Genomic DNA, 18,568 nt, shown 5'->3' on the forward strand with positions numbered 1-18,568 from the left:
TCACTCTAGTGCAGATTCGCTAGTTCTAAAGTTGATTAGGGCATGTTACTACTGGCCTCGGATGGAACATTACCCAAAGACATTCATTCAAAGGTTTGACAAATTCCAACTCCATGCATAGTTGGTGCACCATCCAGCAAAACTCCTGCATTCGGTGTTGTCCCCATGGCCTTCATGAAATAGGGAATATACATAGTTGGTCCTCTACCACCGGGCCCCGGAAAGGCAAGATTTTTCTTAGTTTTAACTGACTATTTCACTAAATGGGTTAAAGCGGATCCTTACCAGAAGATCGGTGAACGTGAAGTGGTCGACTTTATATGGGACCATATAATCTGCCGATTCGGAATACCAAAGGAAATTGTTTATGAAAACGGGCCATAGCTCATAGGTTCAAAAGTCACCAATTTTTTGGAAGGGTTGAAAATCAAGAGAATTACATCTTCATTGTACCACCCAAGTGCTAACGGACAGGCGGAATCAACCAACAAGGTAACCATTCAGAACCTGAAAAAGAAATTAGAAGATGCTAAGGGCAAATGGCCCGAAGAGCTATCCGGTGTGCTATGGGCGTACTGGACAACGACGAAATCGATCATGGGAGAAACACCTTTCTCCCTCGTGTATGGCGCGAAAACTCTAATACCGGTAGAAGTAGGGGAACCAACTTTGAGGATTTCTCGGACAAATGAAGAAACAAACAATGAAGCATTGTCGGTGAGGCTGGACTTGCTCGATGGACACAGGCACTTGGCGTACGTGAGGATGGTTGCTCAATAGCAAAGCATGGAAAGGTACTACAATTGCAGAGCCAATTTCCGTTATTTCAAAGTAGGAGACCTAGTTTTGAGAAAAGGTGACCCAGAGCACTCGAGAAATAAATGTCGGGAAGCTGGGACCAACATGGGAAGGCCCATACCGGGTTTCAGCTATAACCGGTAAAGGGTCGTATGAGTTGGAAAATTAAGATGGAGTCAAATTGCTCAACAGTTGAAACGTGAATCACCTCAAAATGTATTATTGCTGATGAAGCCTGCCAATATTGAAAGTATGTGCTGCACTCTTTTTTTCTTCGACCAGTTTTTGTCCCAATCGGGTTTTTCTAGCAAGGTTTTTAATAAGGCAACAAAGAAAAGCATACTACGAAGGGAGCATCATTGACAAAAGGAAAGACCTTTAGACATCAAGGCACTAAAAGTTTCACATCGATGGCAAAACGGCTATATGGATGGTTAAATAATCTTTGATTCAATGGCAAGCTTTGCTTTCCATCACTACAAAAGGATTATTTAACCATTCATAAGTTGTTTCCACCGATGAAGCAAGACTTACAGTGTTCGAATTCTCATGCTTCACATTCGAACACTAGGGGGAATAATATCTGATACGGTACCAGGAGTGCCATGAAAACTAGGGACTGTCAGAAATGGGATCAATAATGTCTCATCAGAACCAGGGACTGCATGATCAACCCTGTAAAAATAAGTTGTACAAGTTAGCCACATATATTGGAAGTTTAGTTTACTTTAGTAAATGAATGCTTATGTACCTTTAAAGATAGAAGGAACAAAATAAAGTCCTTTTATTTTTATCTTATTTCTTGTCCAAATAATGAGTTAATTTTATCGTTTGAAAGTTAACTAAAAAACTTCAAATGCTTGTGGAGGAATGAACATGAGACGTCCTCTTCAAGAGTATCGTAAACATAAGGGCCTCTCTTATGAAACCCTCATAGTAAAGGGTTAAGTCCAGAAGAATTTATGCCCAGAATCAAAAGCTATCGGATGACAATATACCCGAAGCTTTAATCAGTTAAACGCAAAAAAAAAATTTGCGCAACACTTAAGCAAAAATTCGTTATTTATTTATCAATTGCCAAACTCAGTAAAAGATTTTGCACAATTACAAAGTAAAAAAAAGGGAAAAAAGAAAGGAAAAAGAAGCTATGGATCATTGCCGCCAGAACCTGAAGGGAGAGAGGGATCCTCAACCTCTCTTCTATTTGGGCCCTCTTCTCCTCGACAGCATTGGCCTCCTCGGTTTTGAAGCTTAAGTCTGTCTTCAAATTATTAATTTTCTCCTAGAAGGCAGTGAATCCACCTCCTCTACTGGGGGAAACGCAGATCCCTCTCTCCCTTATTCAATCTCTCCTTCGTTTCTCGAGTACTCGGAACCAGTACTCGAAAAGTCATTTGCAGCTGGCCGAGCGGGAAGATTTTCACGAGCAATTAGCTCTAGTTCTCGGGCCTTGACAATGCAATCATCAATATCGACGATGCCCGTTTTGGCTTCTTCCAAGGTTTTCCTCGTCATATGATATATAGCATAAGTCTTCTCAAATACGAGAGAATCCTGTTAGTCCTGGAGATTTGCTTGGAATCTATCAATTTTAGCTTGGAGGTTGTCCCTCTCATATCTCAGGGCACTAAAGCGAGTATCGAGCTCAACATTTGTAGCCGAGTGAAGCCGATTTTGGTCCATCGACCTCTTCGGCCTTTTTTCCATTTGGACCCTCTTCTCCTCGACATCATTAGCCTCCTAGGTTTTGGAGCTTAAGTCGGCCTTTAAATTATTTATTGGCTCATCGAAGGCAGACTCGTGCTCGACAGCAGAAAGCACAGCGTCATGGAGCTCAGCCCACTTAGCCTTAGCCTCTTGAAGTTGTTCATATAATTGAGTGGCTTCTTGGTGGTTGGACATTTTATCTTGCTCTATTTGTTACAACCAGGCCTCAAGCTCGCCCATCTCAGCAACTTTAGCCTCCAATTTCGGGAGGCACGCAGCAAGTTAGTTCTTTTTGGCCAACAGTTGATCTCACTCGGAAGCGAGTCCTTGCTTTTCAATGATCAATCTCTATAGGCCTTCATAAGAAAGAAATTTTTCCTGTAAAAAAGAATATCAAAGTTAGGATTTCCATTGCAGCGGGTAAATGGAAAATAAGATATAAGAAAACAAGTATGGTACATGCGTCGCGCTGTGCATGGCATTATTTATCAAGCACTCCCCAGAAAGGGAGCGCATTTTCTTCCAATCTTTCTCCGAAGCCAACAGCTTTAGATAATTTGCAAGCTCTATCGGCTTGGACAAAAGATGGTACTCTTTCAAAACCAAAAGAGTGGCACTTCTCCTCCCTCGAGGATCTAGGGAAGGAGTTGAGTAATCCTACCCCAAATTCCTGTAGACGGGAGACCATGAAGGGAAAGCATTCCTTTATCGGTTGTCTGCTGTCGGTGGAGGAGATGTGGTTATTGTTGGTGGTGAAGGAGCAACTGGTGTCGGTGGGCGAGAACTCATCAGTGTGGAAGGGGGAGAAGCAGTTGCGGCAGGAGCAGTGTTGGTTGTTATTTGCTCAATGGATGGGGGAAGAAGATGCCCAGGGTCCGAATTCTTTGAACCGGAGGCAAAAAAGGGGGTTGGTAAACGAGAATCGGCATTCTCAATCAAGCCCATGTCATCCCAAAGTGCCTCAACCTCATCCAACATTGGGTTTTAATCTCACTTGGCTGAGCATCCGGTTGAACTGGTAAAGATATTTCTCTCCTTTGAATGGGAGCCTCTTCACCACTGGCTTCCCCTTCATCGCCTAGAACCACTGCGACTATGATCGACTCGGTCGGTATTTTCTTTATCTTCTTATTTTGAGTCCCGACCAAGGAAGGGTGTCATGTTTTTGGTTGCTTGTTCTCAGGCTGGGGACTCCAAGAGGAGGCACCCTCACTTGAAGCAGATCCGCGAGCTCTGTTTCGGGCAAGGGCATTTTGCAGCACCCTCCTGATCTCTTTCGGGTCAACTAAGGCATCGACCTCAGGGCAGGTAACAGAGCCCTTGGGAAGTCCTGTAGCAGAGTGAGCAGGTTGTTAATAAAGATTTCTTATGTTCGAGCAAGGATAAAACAAAGGGTATTTTGACTTACCATGGTGCTTGGCCTTCCACCCGTAATTGGGGGACATTTCCTTCCACCGACGAAATTCTGGTGCCGTGATTTCTAAATTTTTTTGAATCTGTTGGTCCAGGCCTTGAACTCGTGGTAGTTCCTATCGGGTACTTGAAACAATAGAAACAAGAAAATTAGTAACAAACGGAAAATAATCTTTTCACAAAGGAGGAGGCGACTGATCGAAAACTCAATAAAGTGGTTCTACGACTCAAGAAAAGATGGAATTGTGGCGGTATGATATCCCTGACATCGATGACAACGGATCTTTCCATCCACTCATGACTGTTGTCGTCTACGCTGGTGAGAAGAGCGTGGTGGCCACGCTTGCTAAAGTTTATTACTCCGCCACGAAAATATTTGGGAGAGCAAAGGTTCATCATGTGTGAAAGGGTTAGGGTTTTCCCGGTCTCCGTGCACAGTTGGCGAAGGTAAGCCACCGTCCGCCATATTGATGGGCCTACTTGTGCTAAGCAGACCTAGTACCGGTGGCAAAACTCCAAAATGATGGGGTCGAGCCCTTCATTCAACCCTAGGGAGAATGGACCCAAGGTAAAGGGATACGTAAAACCCTCTTTGGTGAAAGTAACCCTCTCTATCATATCCGGGGCGAGGATTTCAAGATTGGGGCATTTGTAATCCTCCTTCACAATTGGGATACTAGAAGGGCGAATGGAAAAAGGATACCTACTAACAGGCCAAGCCCGTGAAGATGTAGAAGTAGCCTTCTCTTGAAAGTCGTTAGCAGTGCTATGATATTATGGTATGATGGAGCTAATGGTTGGAGGTTCAGAATAAACATCAGCTTCCTTGTCCTTAATTTTCTTTGGGCCTCTACCGAAGAGAAGATCAATGTTTCCGAAGAGAGCAGTGAAAGAAGCCATGGTAACAAAAGGTCAGTAAAACTCTTGCTAAGATAGGTTAAAAAGATGAGAATTTCTAAGTAAAGCTAGGGAAGAAGAAAGACTTATGAAAATTTTGGAAGTAAAGAAATAAAAATAATGAGTAAAGGAAAGTTATAGACGGCAAAAATCGTGGTCGTGATTACCTCAAAAATCGGTAAAATATTTGCTAAATCGTGTAGAAACACGTGTTCGGGGTATTAAATGCGAGAAGATGTGCATCCTTTCAAGCGTTAGAGACTGTTCAGGAACATTCCCGCCAAGAAAAGAACCTTCACCAACCTCCCGGTAACACTAAGATATGTCATCAAAAAGTTAGGGGACTATTTGTATGGGATAAAATTAGTTTATACCAGATGGTCGAATGGTAATGTGACACGTGGAACCAAAGCTAGACGGAAGGCAAGTCAAGTAACCATCAATACCAGACACAACAAATGTAATCTACTTGGGGTAAATCTCGAAGGGACCGTAGTCAATGAGAGAAGATCGATGATTTGCCATCGGCTAGCATTCAATGAGGGAATATTCGCTAACATTAAATGAGCGACCGTTGTAGAGAATATTTGTATTCATCGCTTGCCATTACATGTGCATCAATGACCTTTTTTATTATCATTTAAGAGGAACTTAATCCTAGAAAATTGTTCCTTAGGTAGAGTTATAAATAGCAGGCTCAACAACCATTGTATGGATACAAAATTTTTTGCAGACATAAGGTATATTTTACCTTTGCTCTCACATCTCAATTAAACAACTTTATTTGCAATTTATCATTGCTTTCACTTTTGTCTTTCGAGGCATTGCGCTCGGGACTAGGCTTGTCATCTTCTTCAATCTCCATTGCTAAATTCTCATTTTTAATCTTATCTCTTTATCATTTTTTGGATCGAATTAGTTCGCTTGTCTATAAATCACGTAACACAATCTATCTCTTTTTACTTGCAAAAAATAAGGGTAGGTAGAGACCAGGTTAAATTCTCATTACCCTGACACAATCGAAATGTATATTGCCCCATTTCTTGACTTAAGTAGGAAATGTTAAACAAGAAAACCAACTTAAGCTGGGTGAATTAGGAAGATAAAAAAAATTAATAAAAAAAATCCTACCACAAAACAGAAACAAGACACCACCAATCTAATAGCTTGTTTGTACGAATGTCTAAAATTATTTTATTTTTAATAGAGTATTTTTTGTGAGAAACAGTTTAGGTTTGTCCAATTAATTTAAAAATTACTTTTGCTTTTCAAAAAAATATTTATGGAAAGAAGTTATTTTTTTCTGCTTCTCAAAAACTACTTCTGCTTGTACTCAAAGCACTTATTTCTTTCTAAAAGTTTGATCAAACACCTTTAACTTCGAAAAAAAATATTTTAAAAATCACTTTTTGCCAAACAAGCTATAAATCACTTTGACTTCAAGAATAGCTCCTAACCAATTGGAGATATTCATCTTCTTGAACAGACAAACAATATATTGTGACATAACATTTTGATAGCACTAAAATCACAAAAAATAAATTTCAAAAAATCCAAAAAAGTAAATATTGGATCAATGTTCATTAAATTACACCTAGTAAGAAAAAATAATTTTGTTTTAGTTTGATCTGTCATTACATATGAGATACGGGACAATATAAATTTAATTCATTGAAGGAAACAGTATCACGATTTTAAAGATCAGAAATGCAAATAGTGGATTCAATGATTTAAGCAGGTTCGTGCTTCTCTTGATCCTATCTACGAAGCTTTGCTTCTCCCTGTAATCTGTGCTTCAATTGAATTTTACAGAGTAATTAGGGCTCCTAAGGGACAAGAACAGAAGAATTGTTCCTGAATATGCACCTATAAAGAACCGGTAGGAATAAAAGTTTAAGTAGAGTCATGTTATAAATCGTGTAAGTGGATTCATTCACTTGCAACACGACGGATGTTTTCATAACAGGTTTTGGAATGATTCTGTATTCATATTAGGTTTTGAATTGGTTCTATATTCATAACAGATTTTATAGATTGGTTTTGTAACAGAAAAATATTTCTATAAATAGATTCACTAATGAACCTATTCGATACAGTTGACAATAGAAGAATTATTGTCTTCTAATATTATTATTCTCTTCTTGTGTTAAGTTCTAATTAATTGCATAATTCTTGCTAAAGTACTTTTATTTTATAACAAGTCACAATTTTTTTAAGAATTTTCAAGTTCACTTGAATATACTTATTTCACACCACGTGTTTGGACCATTAATTCTGGAATTCTGCTTGTTCTATTCATATAACAAATTGCCAAAATAGGTCTTTAGAATGGTAACTTCAGTGAGTTTCATATCTTCCGTTACTACAATTTTGGCCCATGACCATGTTTGCCGGTTATAGCCTGTTTGACCAAGTTGCTAAAATCATCTTATTTTGAATAGTATTTTTTTATAAAGTATTTTTTCAAAAGTCCTTTTGGTGAGAAGCAGTTTGTGTTTGGCGAATTAATTGAAAAAATACTTCTGATCAACAATTAATGTTTGGTCAAACTTTTAGAAGGAAAAAAGTGTTTTTGAGTAGAATCAGTATCAGAAGCAGTTTTGGAGAAGCAGAGAAGCTTGGCCAAATAAGCTATTAATCTATTTACATTGCAAGGATATATATAATATTTCTCCGATTTAGCTAAAATTTTCTATTTATAAAAAGTAACTGGAGTTGTTTATAAAATATATAGAAGTATGGTCAAAATGTACAATTTATATACCACGATAACTTTTTATTGTACATAATCCGATCAAAAGTTGCAATTTACATACAACTCATAAATAACTTATATACAAATTTTTGTTGTACATAGTTCAATCAAAAAACTATAATTTTACAACTTATATACAACATGTATACAATTATGTTAGTTGTATATATTTTATATGTCACTTGTACACCTGACATACTAAATATATACAATTTATTTATGTCTTTCTTTTTGAGTTTCAATCTGAAATTCCAACTAAAATCAATTCGAATCTTCACCAAATTTTCTAAAAATTGAGATATAAATTTTAAATGATATATATATATATATATATATATATAAGATAATATTTATCCCTTTGATCTATATTTTTCTATTGATAAAAAGTAACTGGAGTTATTTACAAAATATATAGAAATCTGGTCAAAATATATTTTATATACAACAATATTTTTTTTATTGTACAAAATCCGATCAAAAGCTGCAATTTACATACAACTCATAAACAACTTATATACATTTTTTTGTTTTATATAGTTCGATAAAAAAATATAATTTTACAACCTATATACAACATGTATACAATTATATTAGTTGTATATATTTTTATATGTACTCTCTTATTTCAGTTAATTTAACGCTTATGGATAAATATACGTGAGAAAAAGGGAGAGGGGGAGATAATGTAATTATATGTATATGAGAACATAACTAAGTGATAATTTCTTCAAGAGGAATAAATAAATTATAATTCCATAAATAGGTAAAAATTCCATTGCAATGCCTATTGACCGTATTCTCCCAAAAAAATGTGCATTCACGCTTCAACGGATACTGCAAAGGACAATTTCCAAAATTTATTTAATTGCATATTACATCTTGCCATTTTGGATTTGTGGTAAAAATAAATATTATAGAAGTAAACAAAGTGAATTTTTTTCTTCCGTCGAAACTAATTTTAGGTAATTTACTTTCAGTATATTTTATAAAATATTAATCCGATAGTAGTCACTTTGAGATTTTATCAAAATAAAATAAAATTATGAGCTATAACCCTAACCTTTTCATTCCTAAAAAGACAGAGAAATTCAGTTTATACTTTGTTTTCTTTGATATATTTTTGTTGATAAAAGTATTTTTATGTTGTTTACATATTTTCGTATTAGATAATAGAAATTACAATAATTTCGTAAGATATTCTAATAGAAGTTCTCAGAATTTATAATAATGTATCTGATCACTTGCGCGCATGATTTCTTTTTTTGTTGAGCTAGCTAAATGAGATCAACATTCTTCATTTTCAGCTTTTTTATTTTATAAGTCAAATATATTATTCAATCATATTTATATAATTTTTAAAATAATGTATTCATTGATATAAGAGACACGCGCAAAGCGCGTACACTAAGACTAGTAGATTAAAAATATGACAAAATCCTAACACAAAGATGCGTGAGAAAAATGGAGAGTAGGAAAGAAAATGGGGTAGATTGAAGTTTAACACATTACTTTGTATATAAAATAGTAAATATGTATATTCCCATAAATGTACATTCATGCTTCAATATATACCGCAAAGAATAATTTCCAAAATTAATTTAAATGCATATTACATCTCACCATTTTGTATTTGTGGTACAAAAACCATAATTATTTTTTAAACTATAAATATTACCTCCTCAAGAAGTAAACAAAGTGAAAATTGTTATTTTTTCTTCTTCGAAACTACTTTTGGGTAATTTTCTCGATTTTGAGATTGTGAAGTATGTTCTTTTAGCTTGGGCCGGAGTACAGAATCCTCCGGTTAGAGCCCAGTCCAAAACTGTGCCCTGAAACTTGGCGGGAAATCCAGCAGCCTCCATAGCTTGGCGGGAAAATGTGCACCTACTTAGGACTCGGAGAGGGAATGCCACCAACTGCCATTCTCCTTCAACCCTAGCCTCTCTGCTTTTCGTCTCATAATCATTTTTCCAATTGATCAGAGCACACAATCAACAATGGTGGGCCTACCGTACGATTGCTTGGCAAATCCACTGGGAGCCGTCCGATTGACATTTGAAAAGGCGGTAGCTTCAGGCTCTGATCCAGCCACTTTCGATGGCAAGGACTGGGGCGCCACTGATCTCTTCAGTCAGTTCCTTTTTGACGATGGCGGTCTTTCTAAAGTTCCATTTCTGAATCCTTCAACAATGTCATGGGTGCAGCCGAACACTCTAGTTCGATTTCGTGGAATGATACAAGACATGTTGGGTAATGAATTCTATGTTGGCGCATACAAGGTATCATTTGTCCCTTGATTTCTCTTACTGACAGAGAACCTAATGTCTTCTTTGACCAATTTTTTCCTAACACTTGTTTTGTGTTCTGATTTAAGGAGGGAGAAACTTGGAGAACAAATAAGTTTGCTGACTTTTCTCAATTCCCTATGGCTACGGGTTCTTCACCTGACATGCGTGTGTGGGAGCGCCGTTTACTTTACTGTGTTCCTGTGAGTCCTTGTTTACTTTTCACAAGTAAATAAACTTTCTGTTTCAAAACAAAATTCATGTTAGGCTTTAATAGATTTAATTGGTTGTAGTAGTATTTATAAAAATGATTATCTTATATTCCCTCCTTTGACAAGGCATACAATTTAAGAAAGTAAAGAATTTTTTTTGAAGCTTGTGATCTTAAACATACTTTAACATTTGGGTTGCTAAAAGCATAAATTTGAATTGTTTCCAAATATAGTAATGTGTCGTTCTTTTGGAACGGACAGATAAAGAAATAGTGTCATATAAATATTTCATAGGTTGGATAAATTTCCTAAATTTGATTTCTGGTAGGAGTTATACTCTTAGCTTGGAGTGATTATTTTTCTTCAGTTGTTTTCGAAGAGAATTTTCTTTCGTGTCCTTTCAAGTAGACTTACTCTTGTATAATTCTTTTTTACTTTGGTGGAATTGACAACTGAAACTCATACTTGCTTATGTTTACAAAGTTGTTTATGTATTCTTGTCTTGATTTAGGTTCCAGGGCAAAATTCATGGATTGAACCTTCTTCTGGAGCCTTGTTAAATCCACGTGCAATTTCTTCATCTCCACAGAGGGAGAAGCGCCAGAGGGACAAGGATCTAGCAATGAATGACGTCAATATGCAAGTATATATCCATCTCTTTGTCTGGATATTCCACAATTATATTTTGCTATAAATTAACTAGATGACAAATAGGCATATTATCACAAGGCATTTTAATGATGTGTTTATTGATAGGTCACAGATGAGGAGGTTCAAGATTCCACATCCAACAAAAAGATGGTATGCCACACTGAGTTTGTTATTACTTCTTTGTCTTTCTTACTTTGTTCAACCTCCAATTAGCAGCTGTCCTTGACTTGAAAATTGTGGATGTAAACTTGTGCTCTTGTTGGTTGCTATTAATAAAATGTTTGCATTATCTGTCTTTTTATCAACTCTTTGTCCATCAACATCTAATTAAGCTTCCTTTTTTTTGTTAATAAACCAGCGAGAGGATGGAATTGCTTCAGGTTCATCAAATTCAGGAAGCACTCCAACTGAGGGCGTTGGTTCTGCTACGAGTGTGCTTCCAAATTTTGACACAACTTCTTTTCCATGTTTCGTGAAGGTAAATCTTGAGTTGCTCATTTAAGCTGAACTTTGCGTATGCACCTTAACCTAATATCATCTGATTTCATTCTTTTAACTGAGGAAGAATTTGCAAAATGATAAAACCCGGTGGGCGAATTTTCCATCTCCAAGGAAAAACACTCTGATCTTCAATGAGAAATTTCCAATTCTCCTTTTGGGGCTTCAACTCTCACATAAAGTTCTTGTTTTGACAATTCAAAAATTGGAGAAGGTTTTTTTACTAATAAACCATATCCATAATCATTCCATTCAGGATATTTGTCAGAACGTCGGATTTCTAAATTTTCGTAAGGCCCTCCTGGAATTCCTTCTAAAGCATGTTGAACAATATTTATGGATTCTAACTATTTACATTTTTAATCCTTACAGATATACGACTCTCCTGAATCTGATTTGAAGCTAAATGATGTTTTTGAGTTTATTGGTGTCTTCACATTTGATCCGGAGTTTCCAGTGGACAAAAATGGCAACAATGATTTGGAGAGCAGCTTCTATGATGATACATTGGTCCAGATACCTCCTAGCAAGGTATTCTTCTTCAAATTCTTTTTATGTGATGAGGCTTGCTTTAGTCATATGGAGTGGGTTTTCAGTCAGAATTGTGAATAATTATTATTATCGGTCACCACTGGGTTTGATACTTAGAATGCTTCTACAAACAAGAACTTCCCTTCACATGTTTTACTTCTTTGAATTACTTAGTTGTCAAAGGCAATCTTTGGTTCTGAGCATTGCAATCCAATAATTGCCTTCATATGTCCCTTGGACAACATCCTGCTATGGTCTTTTGGTTCGAATATCACCAGAAGTAGATAACAAAGTAAATAGAACAAAGAAGTTAATATTATTGGCAATAATTTGTGCAAGAATCTTAAACAACTACACCAATAAAGTTGTCCGTATGGAGAGTACAATGCTCCAGAATAAAGTAGTTTTGATTCTGATAATGATGCATACACATTACAGTATATAATAGACTGACCAAAGATAAATAACTTCTAATAACCATAATAAAACTGCTAAACAGACAACTTCTAATAACCATAATAAAACTGCTAAACAGACAACTTCTAATAACTGAAAGCTCCAGGAATTATCTTCTCCTAAATTTCTTTGTTTCTTCTGGAAGATACGTGGCTTATCAGTACACCCCTCCTGGAAAGACAACTTGTCCTCAAGGCGAAGTTTGAGAAATTGTGCCCACATCAGTAGGAAACATGTCATTTTTGTTGTTATCTTTCACAATCTGTGTGTCGTTCTCTTCTTGCATCAACTCCAGATGAGCAAAAGTCCCAGGTTTGCAGCGATGACCAGGGCTAAACTTTTCTTCGCAACGATAGCAAAGGCCTTTGTCTCGCTGAATTTGTTGTTCAGGAGTCAACAGGTGAGTGTTTGGAAGTGATGGTGGTTGAAAAGGACGTGTAACCGGTTGGCGGGATGACAGAAAATCGAAGGATACTCGAGCAGCTGGAGATGATGTCCCAACTGAAGGAGGTCGTTATACAGAAGGCAAAGTGGGTGTCTAACTGGACCGATTAGGTCCCTGTTTTCCTTCATATTCTAAAGCCAGGCTCATTGCCTTGTACACTGATCGAGGTTTGTGAATCCTAATGTCCACACAAATGTCTTCTTTCAGCCCACTGAGGAATACTCCAAGCAAACAGTGTTCTGGCCAATGTTGCACACGCGCTGCTCGTTTTGCAAATTCTTGCCTATACTCGACTCGCTCCCGGTGACATTCAACACTACCTCATTTGGACTGGAAATAATATAACTATCCAGTTTGTTGGATATCACAGAGATGTTCATCAGGGTTTTGAAACTCAGCAGGTCTGTAATTTTCTTGCATTACTTTCACCAATTCGTCCCAATAGTAAATGGTTCGCCCATTGTTGATCCAAGCGAAAAGATCCAATGCATCTCCTTCCAAGTACATCGAAGCCACATCAACCTTGCATTCCTCAGAAGTATGATAGTTTTGGAAGTACTTCTCTGCTTTTAAAATCCAGCCTCTAGGATCTCCTCCCTCATACTTTGGAAATTCCATCTTTGTCTGTGAGCGCCGGAAAGTTTCTTGATGCCAAGTGGTGTTAGCCTCACCCTCTGCTGGTATGGCTTTAGCTTTCCCTTTTTTGCTGTGATCTCCACTGTGCTGTGCTTTTAATGCAGCCACATCAGCGGCTAAAGCATCTGTGGCTTCCAATTTCGCTGCTATAGTCGTCAATTGTTGGGAAATCGGGTCAAGAGTAGGAATGGTGGGTTCACTGTGGGAAGCGTTGGTCCGTGTGCTCACCATGGCAGATCTTACTGCTCTGATACCAAACTGAGAGAAACCAGAAGTAGATAACAGAATAAATAGAACAAAGAAGTTAATATTATAGGCAATAGTTTGTGCAAGAATCTTTAACACAACTACACCAATAAAGTTGTCCGTATGGAGAGTACAATGCTCCACAATAAAGTAGTTTTGATTCTGATAATGATACCTACACATTACAGGGTCTATTACTTATATAATAGGCTGACCATGACTACTGCATAACCTATTAGGATAACGATAAATAACTTCTAATAACCATAATAAAACTGCTAAACAGATAACTTCTAATAAACTTCTAATAACTGAAAGCTCCAGGAATTATTTTCTCCTAAATTTCTTTGCTGCTTCAGGAAGAAACGTGGCTTATCACTTCTCTGTTCAGCAAACCACCTTGATGCTTTTCCTTTCTCTCAGCCAATCAAGAGATGGTAACTAATACTAAAATCTTTATTTGTACAATTGGTAGTGTGACATTCTGTATTTTGGAGCAAAGTAAAAGGGAACATCACAGTTGTAGTTTTTACTCCATTCTATATAACATCCAATGGCAGATCAGGGTACAATTTATTTCTGTTTGATAGAAGCCTCTGCATTTGCTCCTGGTATCTACATCTTTTAAATCATTTGATGGCATATAGTTGCTTAAGCTAAAGGCAAGACTACAATGATATCTGGTAGAAGCTAAATCAACTATGCAGAATGATTCTGTTGAGAGGCCAGCGGTATAAATATATTTAGAAGCATTCAAGTCTCTTGAGCATGCACTTTAAGAGGCTTCTCTGTTTCAGGTACCTCGACTCCATTGCCTTGTTCACAGGAAGCTTACCGCTCAAGACTTTATTCCAGGTCCACCCACATTTGAGGTAGTTGAATTGCAAACTCTTATTATCTTTTTACTCTGATCTTTTTTCATTTATTTTTCTATATTTTTGGAGAGGGTGGGATAGGAGGGGATGTTTTTCTGACAGTATCTGCGAAATAATGCCAGTGGGGCTACTTCGTGAGCATAAAATTTTCTTGCATTCTAGACTAATTACTCTTTTTTTTTTTTTGCTTGTTATGACTAATGATCCTTCTTGCTCATCTATTATTATTGTTGCAGCTTAAATCACAACTGGTGAAAGGAATAAGGGAAGCTCTAGTAGGGCACCTCACGACTGTCCTAGGAAATGATGGTGTTGCAGCTAATTTCATGTTATTACATCTGTTGTCTAAGGCATGAAAATGACTCATTCGTCTTACCTGTAGCTGGATAGATTAGAGACTTTCTATTGTGAGATACTGATATCAAGTACCTTCTTCTTTTCAGGTGCATGCTAGAGTGGATTCAATTGCTGTTGGAAAGCTTTCCTTGAACCTAACATGTTTTACCAAGGAAACTCGGTCTATTTTTGGTCATCGTCTTAATCTTGCACTCCAGAACCTTCTACCGTTTACACATTATGTACCTTTAACAGTGGATTACCTTAACAAAGTTTCTCTTGCCCCAAGAAAAGATTATCAAACTAACAGGTATTTGGTAGTTCAATATGATAAACCAGATTTAGTGATATTTATGTTCAGTTGACATGTCATTATTGTCCTTTTGTGTAACTTCGTGGTGGATGCTTCAGACTGGTATCAGGGATACTGCAACTTGCTGAAGGCTCTCATTTAACCATTGATGAGACACAATTACAAGCAGGGACTCTTAACTCTACCGGGGTTGATAATGCAAGAGTCCTGAAAAGCTTGTTGGAATTGCAAAAGGTAATTATGGAATTATGCTTATATTTGCTAATATGTTTCTCGTGTCCGGGTACTGGAAGACAGTAATATATGAAAATGCTAGATAATAATTGAGTATGATAATACTAGGTTAAAAGTATATGCCGAAGTAATAGATAATAAATGGGTATGATAATAATCCCAGGTTAAAAGTGCCAAAGTAATAGGTAATAATTGGGTATGATAATAATACCAGGTTAATAGTATTTATGCAGGTTGGGTTGTTTGGGCTTATTTACTTTCGTAAGTATAAACTGAAGTTATCTTATATCCACTTGTTCTTCCCTTCTTTTTCTAGGTTGAATATGACTTCACTTATTATAAGATGGACATGCCTGCGGACGCTCAGTTGCTAGTTCTTTCTGAGGGGAAATCCAATATACTCCCAGCAGATTTGGTTTTACCATTCCGTCCATTGTCAGTAGATGCTGCTCAAGATGTTGAGACGGAAGTGCTGCAATCTTGGAGATGGTACCTGGCTACTATGAGATCATTGTCACACTCTATTGGGCAAGAAATGCAGAAGGTAAGAGTTTGTGCTAGACATCTGCTTCTCATGGTTTAAGACAGTCAGAAGAAGAGTTTAAACACTAGTATTCCATGCAACCTCAAACTCCCAAATGTAGGGTTGCAATAAAATGGACACTTTATATTTTGTACAAACATTTGTTTTCCATTTAAACTCTTTTTTATGTTACCCTGATTTTGATAATTGATGTTCGATAACCTCTCTCCTTGGTAAAAATCCCCTTAAAACTCAATGCTTATTGTTTGTGATCGTAAACCTTTAAAGTAGTTCTGACTATGCCAAATTACAGGTGGTAGAAGATGACTTAGTAGCTGCCAGGCAGGCCGATAGAAGCTTAAGTAGTCAAGATTTCAGCAGGTCAGTTGGAGTATTAGTTGTATTTGTTTGGTTTTCTCAGTCATGCCATTGGTTGTATTGAAGCTGATGTTGTGCTGCAGGTTACTGACAATGGGACGTCTTATATCACTAAGTTTTGGTGAAACCTCTTTAACCCTTGAACATTGGCAAATGGCCAAAGAACTAGAGCGCCTTCGAAAGGAGAGATTGTAGGGCAGCTCATAAAACATTACTGGAGCAGGAAATTGGATCATAAACCGTGTATACTTGTTAAGTGGAATAGTGGATCACTTTCTTCACTCTCTGTATAAAATGCCAAATCTTAAGCTGTGCTAGTAGAATGAACTGTCGTTCTGCTTAGCACTTCCGTGATTAAGGTTATGTTATGTACTCTTATCAATATAAATTTTCTTCTTGTGAACAACCAATCAAATCCATAGAGGTTGTGTGTTGGACCTTGTTTAAGCTGCGCTGAAGCTGGACTTGGCACAACTTCTTAACGAATGCACTGACAAAGAACAGATGGCGTGGTCTTATAGATTACTACAGTTTTCTTCAGCATTTTGTATGACGGTGTTCTAAACTGAAACCTTAAGTATTCTTTAACAGGAACATTATGTTAAGTAAATGACTAATCACAACCTGTTTCAGGTGTGCCTAACATATTTCATTTTGGGTTGTTTCAAAATGTTTAAGCCATTTAATTTTTATATATTTTACAAATATTCTAATTCTTTAAATTACTATAATATCTAAACTTTGATCATGTATTATAGTATTTTATCTCGAGCTAATTTTTCAGTTATGGCTTTAATGTTTTTCATACAATTTTATAAGTGTGAACTTTTAGGGTGTGTTTGGTATAAAGGAAAATATTTTTCGAAAAATATTTTTAAATTTTTCCATGTTTGGTTGACTTAAATGTATAGGAAAACATTTTTTTTATCTATTTATTTTTCTTCACCTGGAGGAAAATGTTTTCCCTATCAAAAAGAGGGAAAGTATTTTCCAAAATTATTTTTCAACCTTCTCCACCCTATCCCCGCCCTCATTCGCCCCACCCCCAAATTATCCCAACTCCCTACCCTCCCCCCCACTACACCCCAACCTCGCCTACCACCCACCCTAATAGAACTACTTATTAAGAGTACTTTCTTTTTATGTTGTAGATAGAGTATTTTTTTTTATTTCAACAAAATGAGTTTTTTTTAATGATGTATTAAAAGTATTTTCTTTCATTTCAACAAAAGGAGTACTTTTATTTTATGATCTAGAAAAAAATATTTTCTTTTATTTTAACAAATCGAGTACTTTCTTTTAATGATGTAGAAAAAATATTTTCTTTTATTTCAACAAACTAAGTATTTTCTTTTCCTGGAAAAGAAAATGTATTTTTTTTTTCAAAAAATGAGTACTTTCTTTTTCATGATGTAGAAAAAATATTCTCATTTCAACAAAATAAGTATTTTTTTTCATGATATAAAAAAAAGTATTTTTTTTCATTCAACAAAATGAGTAATTTCTTTTCATGTTGTAGAAAAGATACTTTCTTTTTCAACAAAATAAAGTATTTTCTTTTTCAACATGATATATGGAGATTTTGGGGAAGATGGTTGAGGAGAGTAACATTAAAATTTATTTTTCTAGAAATATTTTTACTCTCTAACCTAATACTAGAAAATATTTTCAAAAAAAAAAATTGCACTCACCAACCAAACAAGGGAAAATAAGTGATAAAACCACTCATTTTCCTTCCTACCAAAAATATGGGTATACAAGGTCTTTTGCTCCTCTTCGAATCAATCTTGTTGCCCACACACATGAAATAGTTGAAAGGCTGCTGTGTTGCCGTTGATACTGCACCTTTCTTTGAGCGAAGACCTGTGTATTTTCTATTCCTCCAGTATTTTCTATTTTTCACTTATTTACTACAAGATCTTTTTTCAAATGCTTGATGGTTCCATGTGTAAAAGAATCTTTAAAAAAAAAAAAAAATTCTTTTACCCTTGATTTGTTTTGTAATTTATACTAAATATTTAATGGGTCAAGGATTATGGAGTTGTTTTCTAAATGATTTAGTTTCACCGGAGAATGCACAATGAAGTTGGCTATTTAATTTGGTTCCTACTAAATGATAAATGATGGCTACTGCGAATTGTAATGAATATTTTTCACCCCTAAGCGTTTTCAACTCCTAGCATTAACTTTGGCTAGAAAGTTCAATGTTTTGGAGTTATTTTCAACTTCAAACAGTAAACTTTTAAAAACTAATAAATTGCGAAACTATTGAACAATTGTAGATCCATTGACGTTCTCTTTGGTTCTCTTTTGGGAGTTCTACTACTCATTCTTCTTCTTCATTATTCATCTTTAATGTGATTGGCTTGTCTATGTCAT

At 36.2% G+C, this 18,568-nt stretch overlaps 1 protein-coding gene across 1 annotated transcript; it reads left to right on the top strand.

The window, feature by feature from the left end:
- Positions 1-9,458: 9,458 nt before the first annotated feature.
- On the top strand, positions 9,459-16,588 carry LOC107791387 (mini-chromosome maintenance complex-binding protein). Its single transcript, XM_016613444.2, has 13 exons — positions 9,459-9,849; positions 9,945-10,058; positions 10,579-10,710; positions 10,824-10,868; positions 11,077-11,196; positions 11,589-11,747; positions 14,328-14,402; positions 14,642-14,755; positions 14,849-15,051; positions 15,153-15,288; positions 15,605-15,832; positions 16,125-16,192; positions 16,273-16,588. Exons 1-13 carry the CDS (start codon positions 9,568-9,570, stop codon positions 16,382-16,384), a joined length of 1,788 nt encoding a protein of 595 aa, XP_016468930.1. The 5' UTR covers positions 9,459-9,567; the 3' UTR covers positions 16,385-16,588.
- Positions 16,589-18,568: the final 1,980 nt, after the last annotated feature.

The sequence above is a fragment of the Nicotiana tabacum genome, chromosome 4 (genome assembly GCF_000715075.1).
Source record: "Nicotiana tabacum cultivar K326 chromosome 4, ASM71507v2, whole genome shotgun sequence".
In the NCBI taxonomy this organism is placed as follows: domain Eukaryota; kingdom Viridiplantae; phylum Streptophyta; class Magnoliopsida; order Solanales; family Solanaceae; genus Nicotiana; species Nicotiana tabacum.

Coding starts and splice junctions, on each gene's coding strand:
- LOC107791387 (XM_016613444.2), top strand. CDS start 9,568: ATGGTGGGCCTACCGTACGATTGCTTGGCAAATCCACTGGGAGCCGTC. Junction 9,850..9,944: donor TCTATGTTGGCGCATACAAG/GTATCATTTGTC, acceptor TTCTGATTTAAG/GAGGGAGAAACTTGGAGAAC. Junction 10,711..10,823: donor TGAATGACGTCAATATGCAA/GTATATATCCAT, acceptor GTTTATTGATAG/GTCACAGATGAGGAGGTTCA.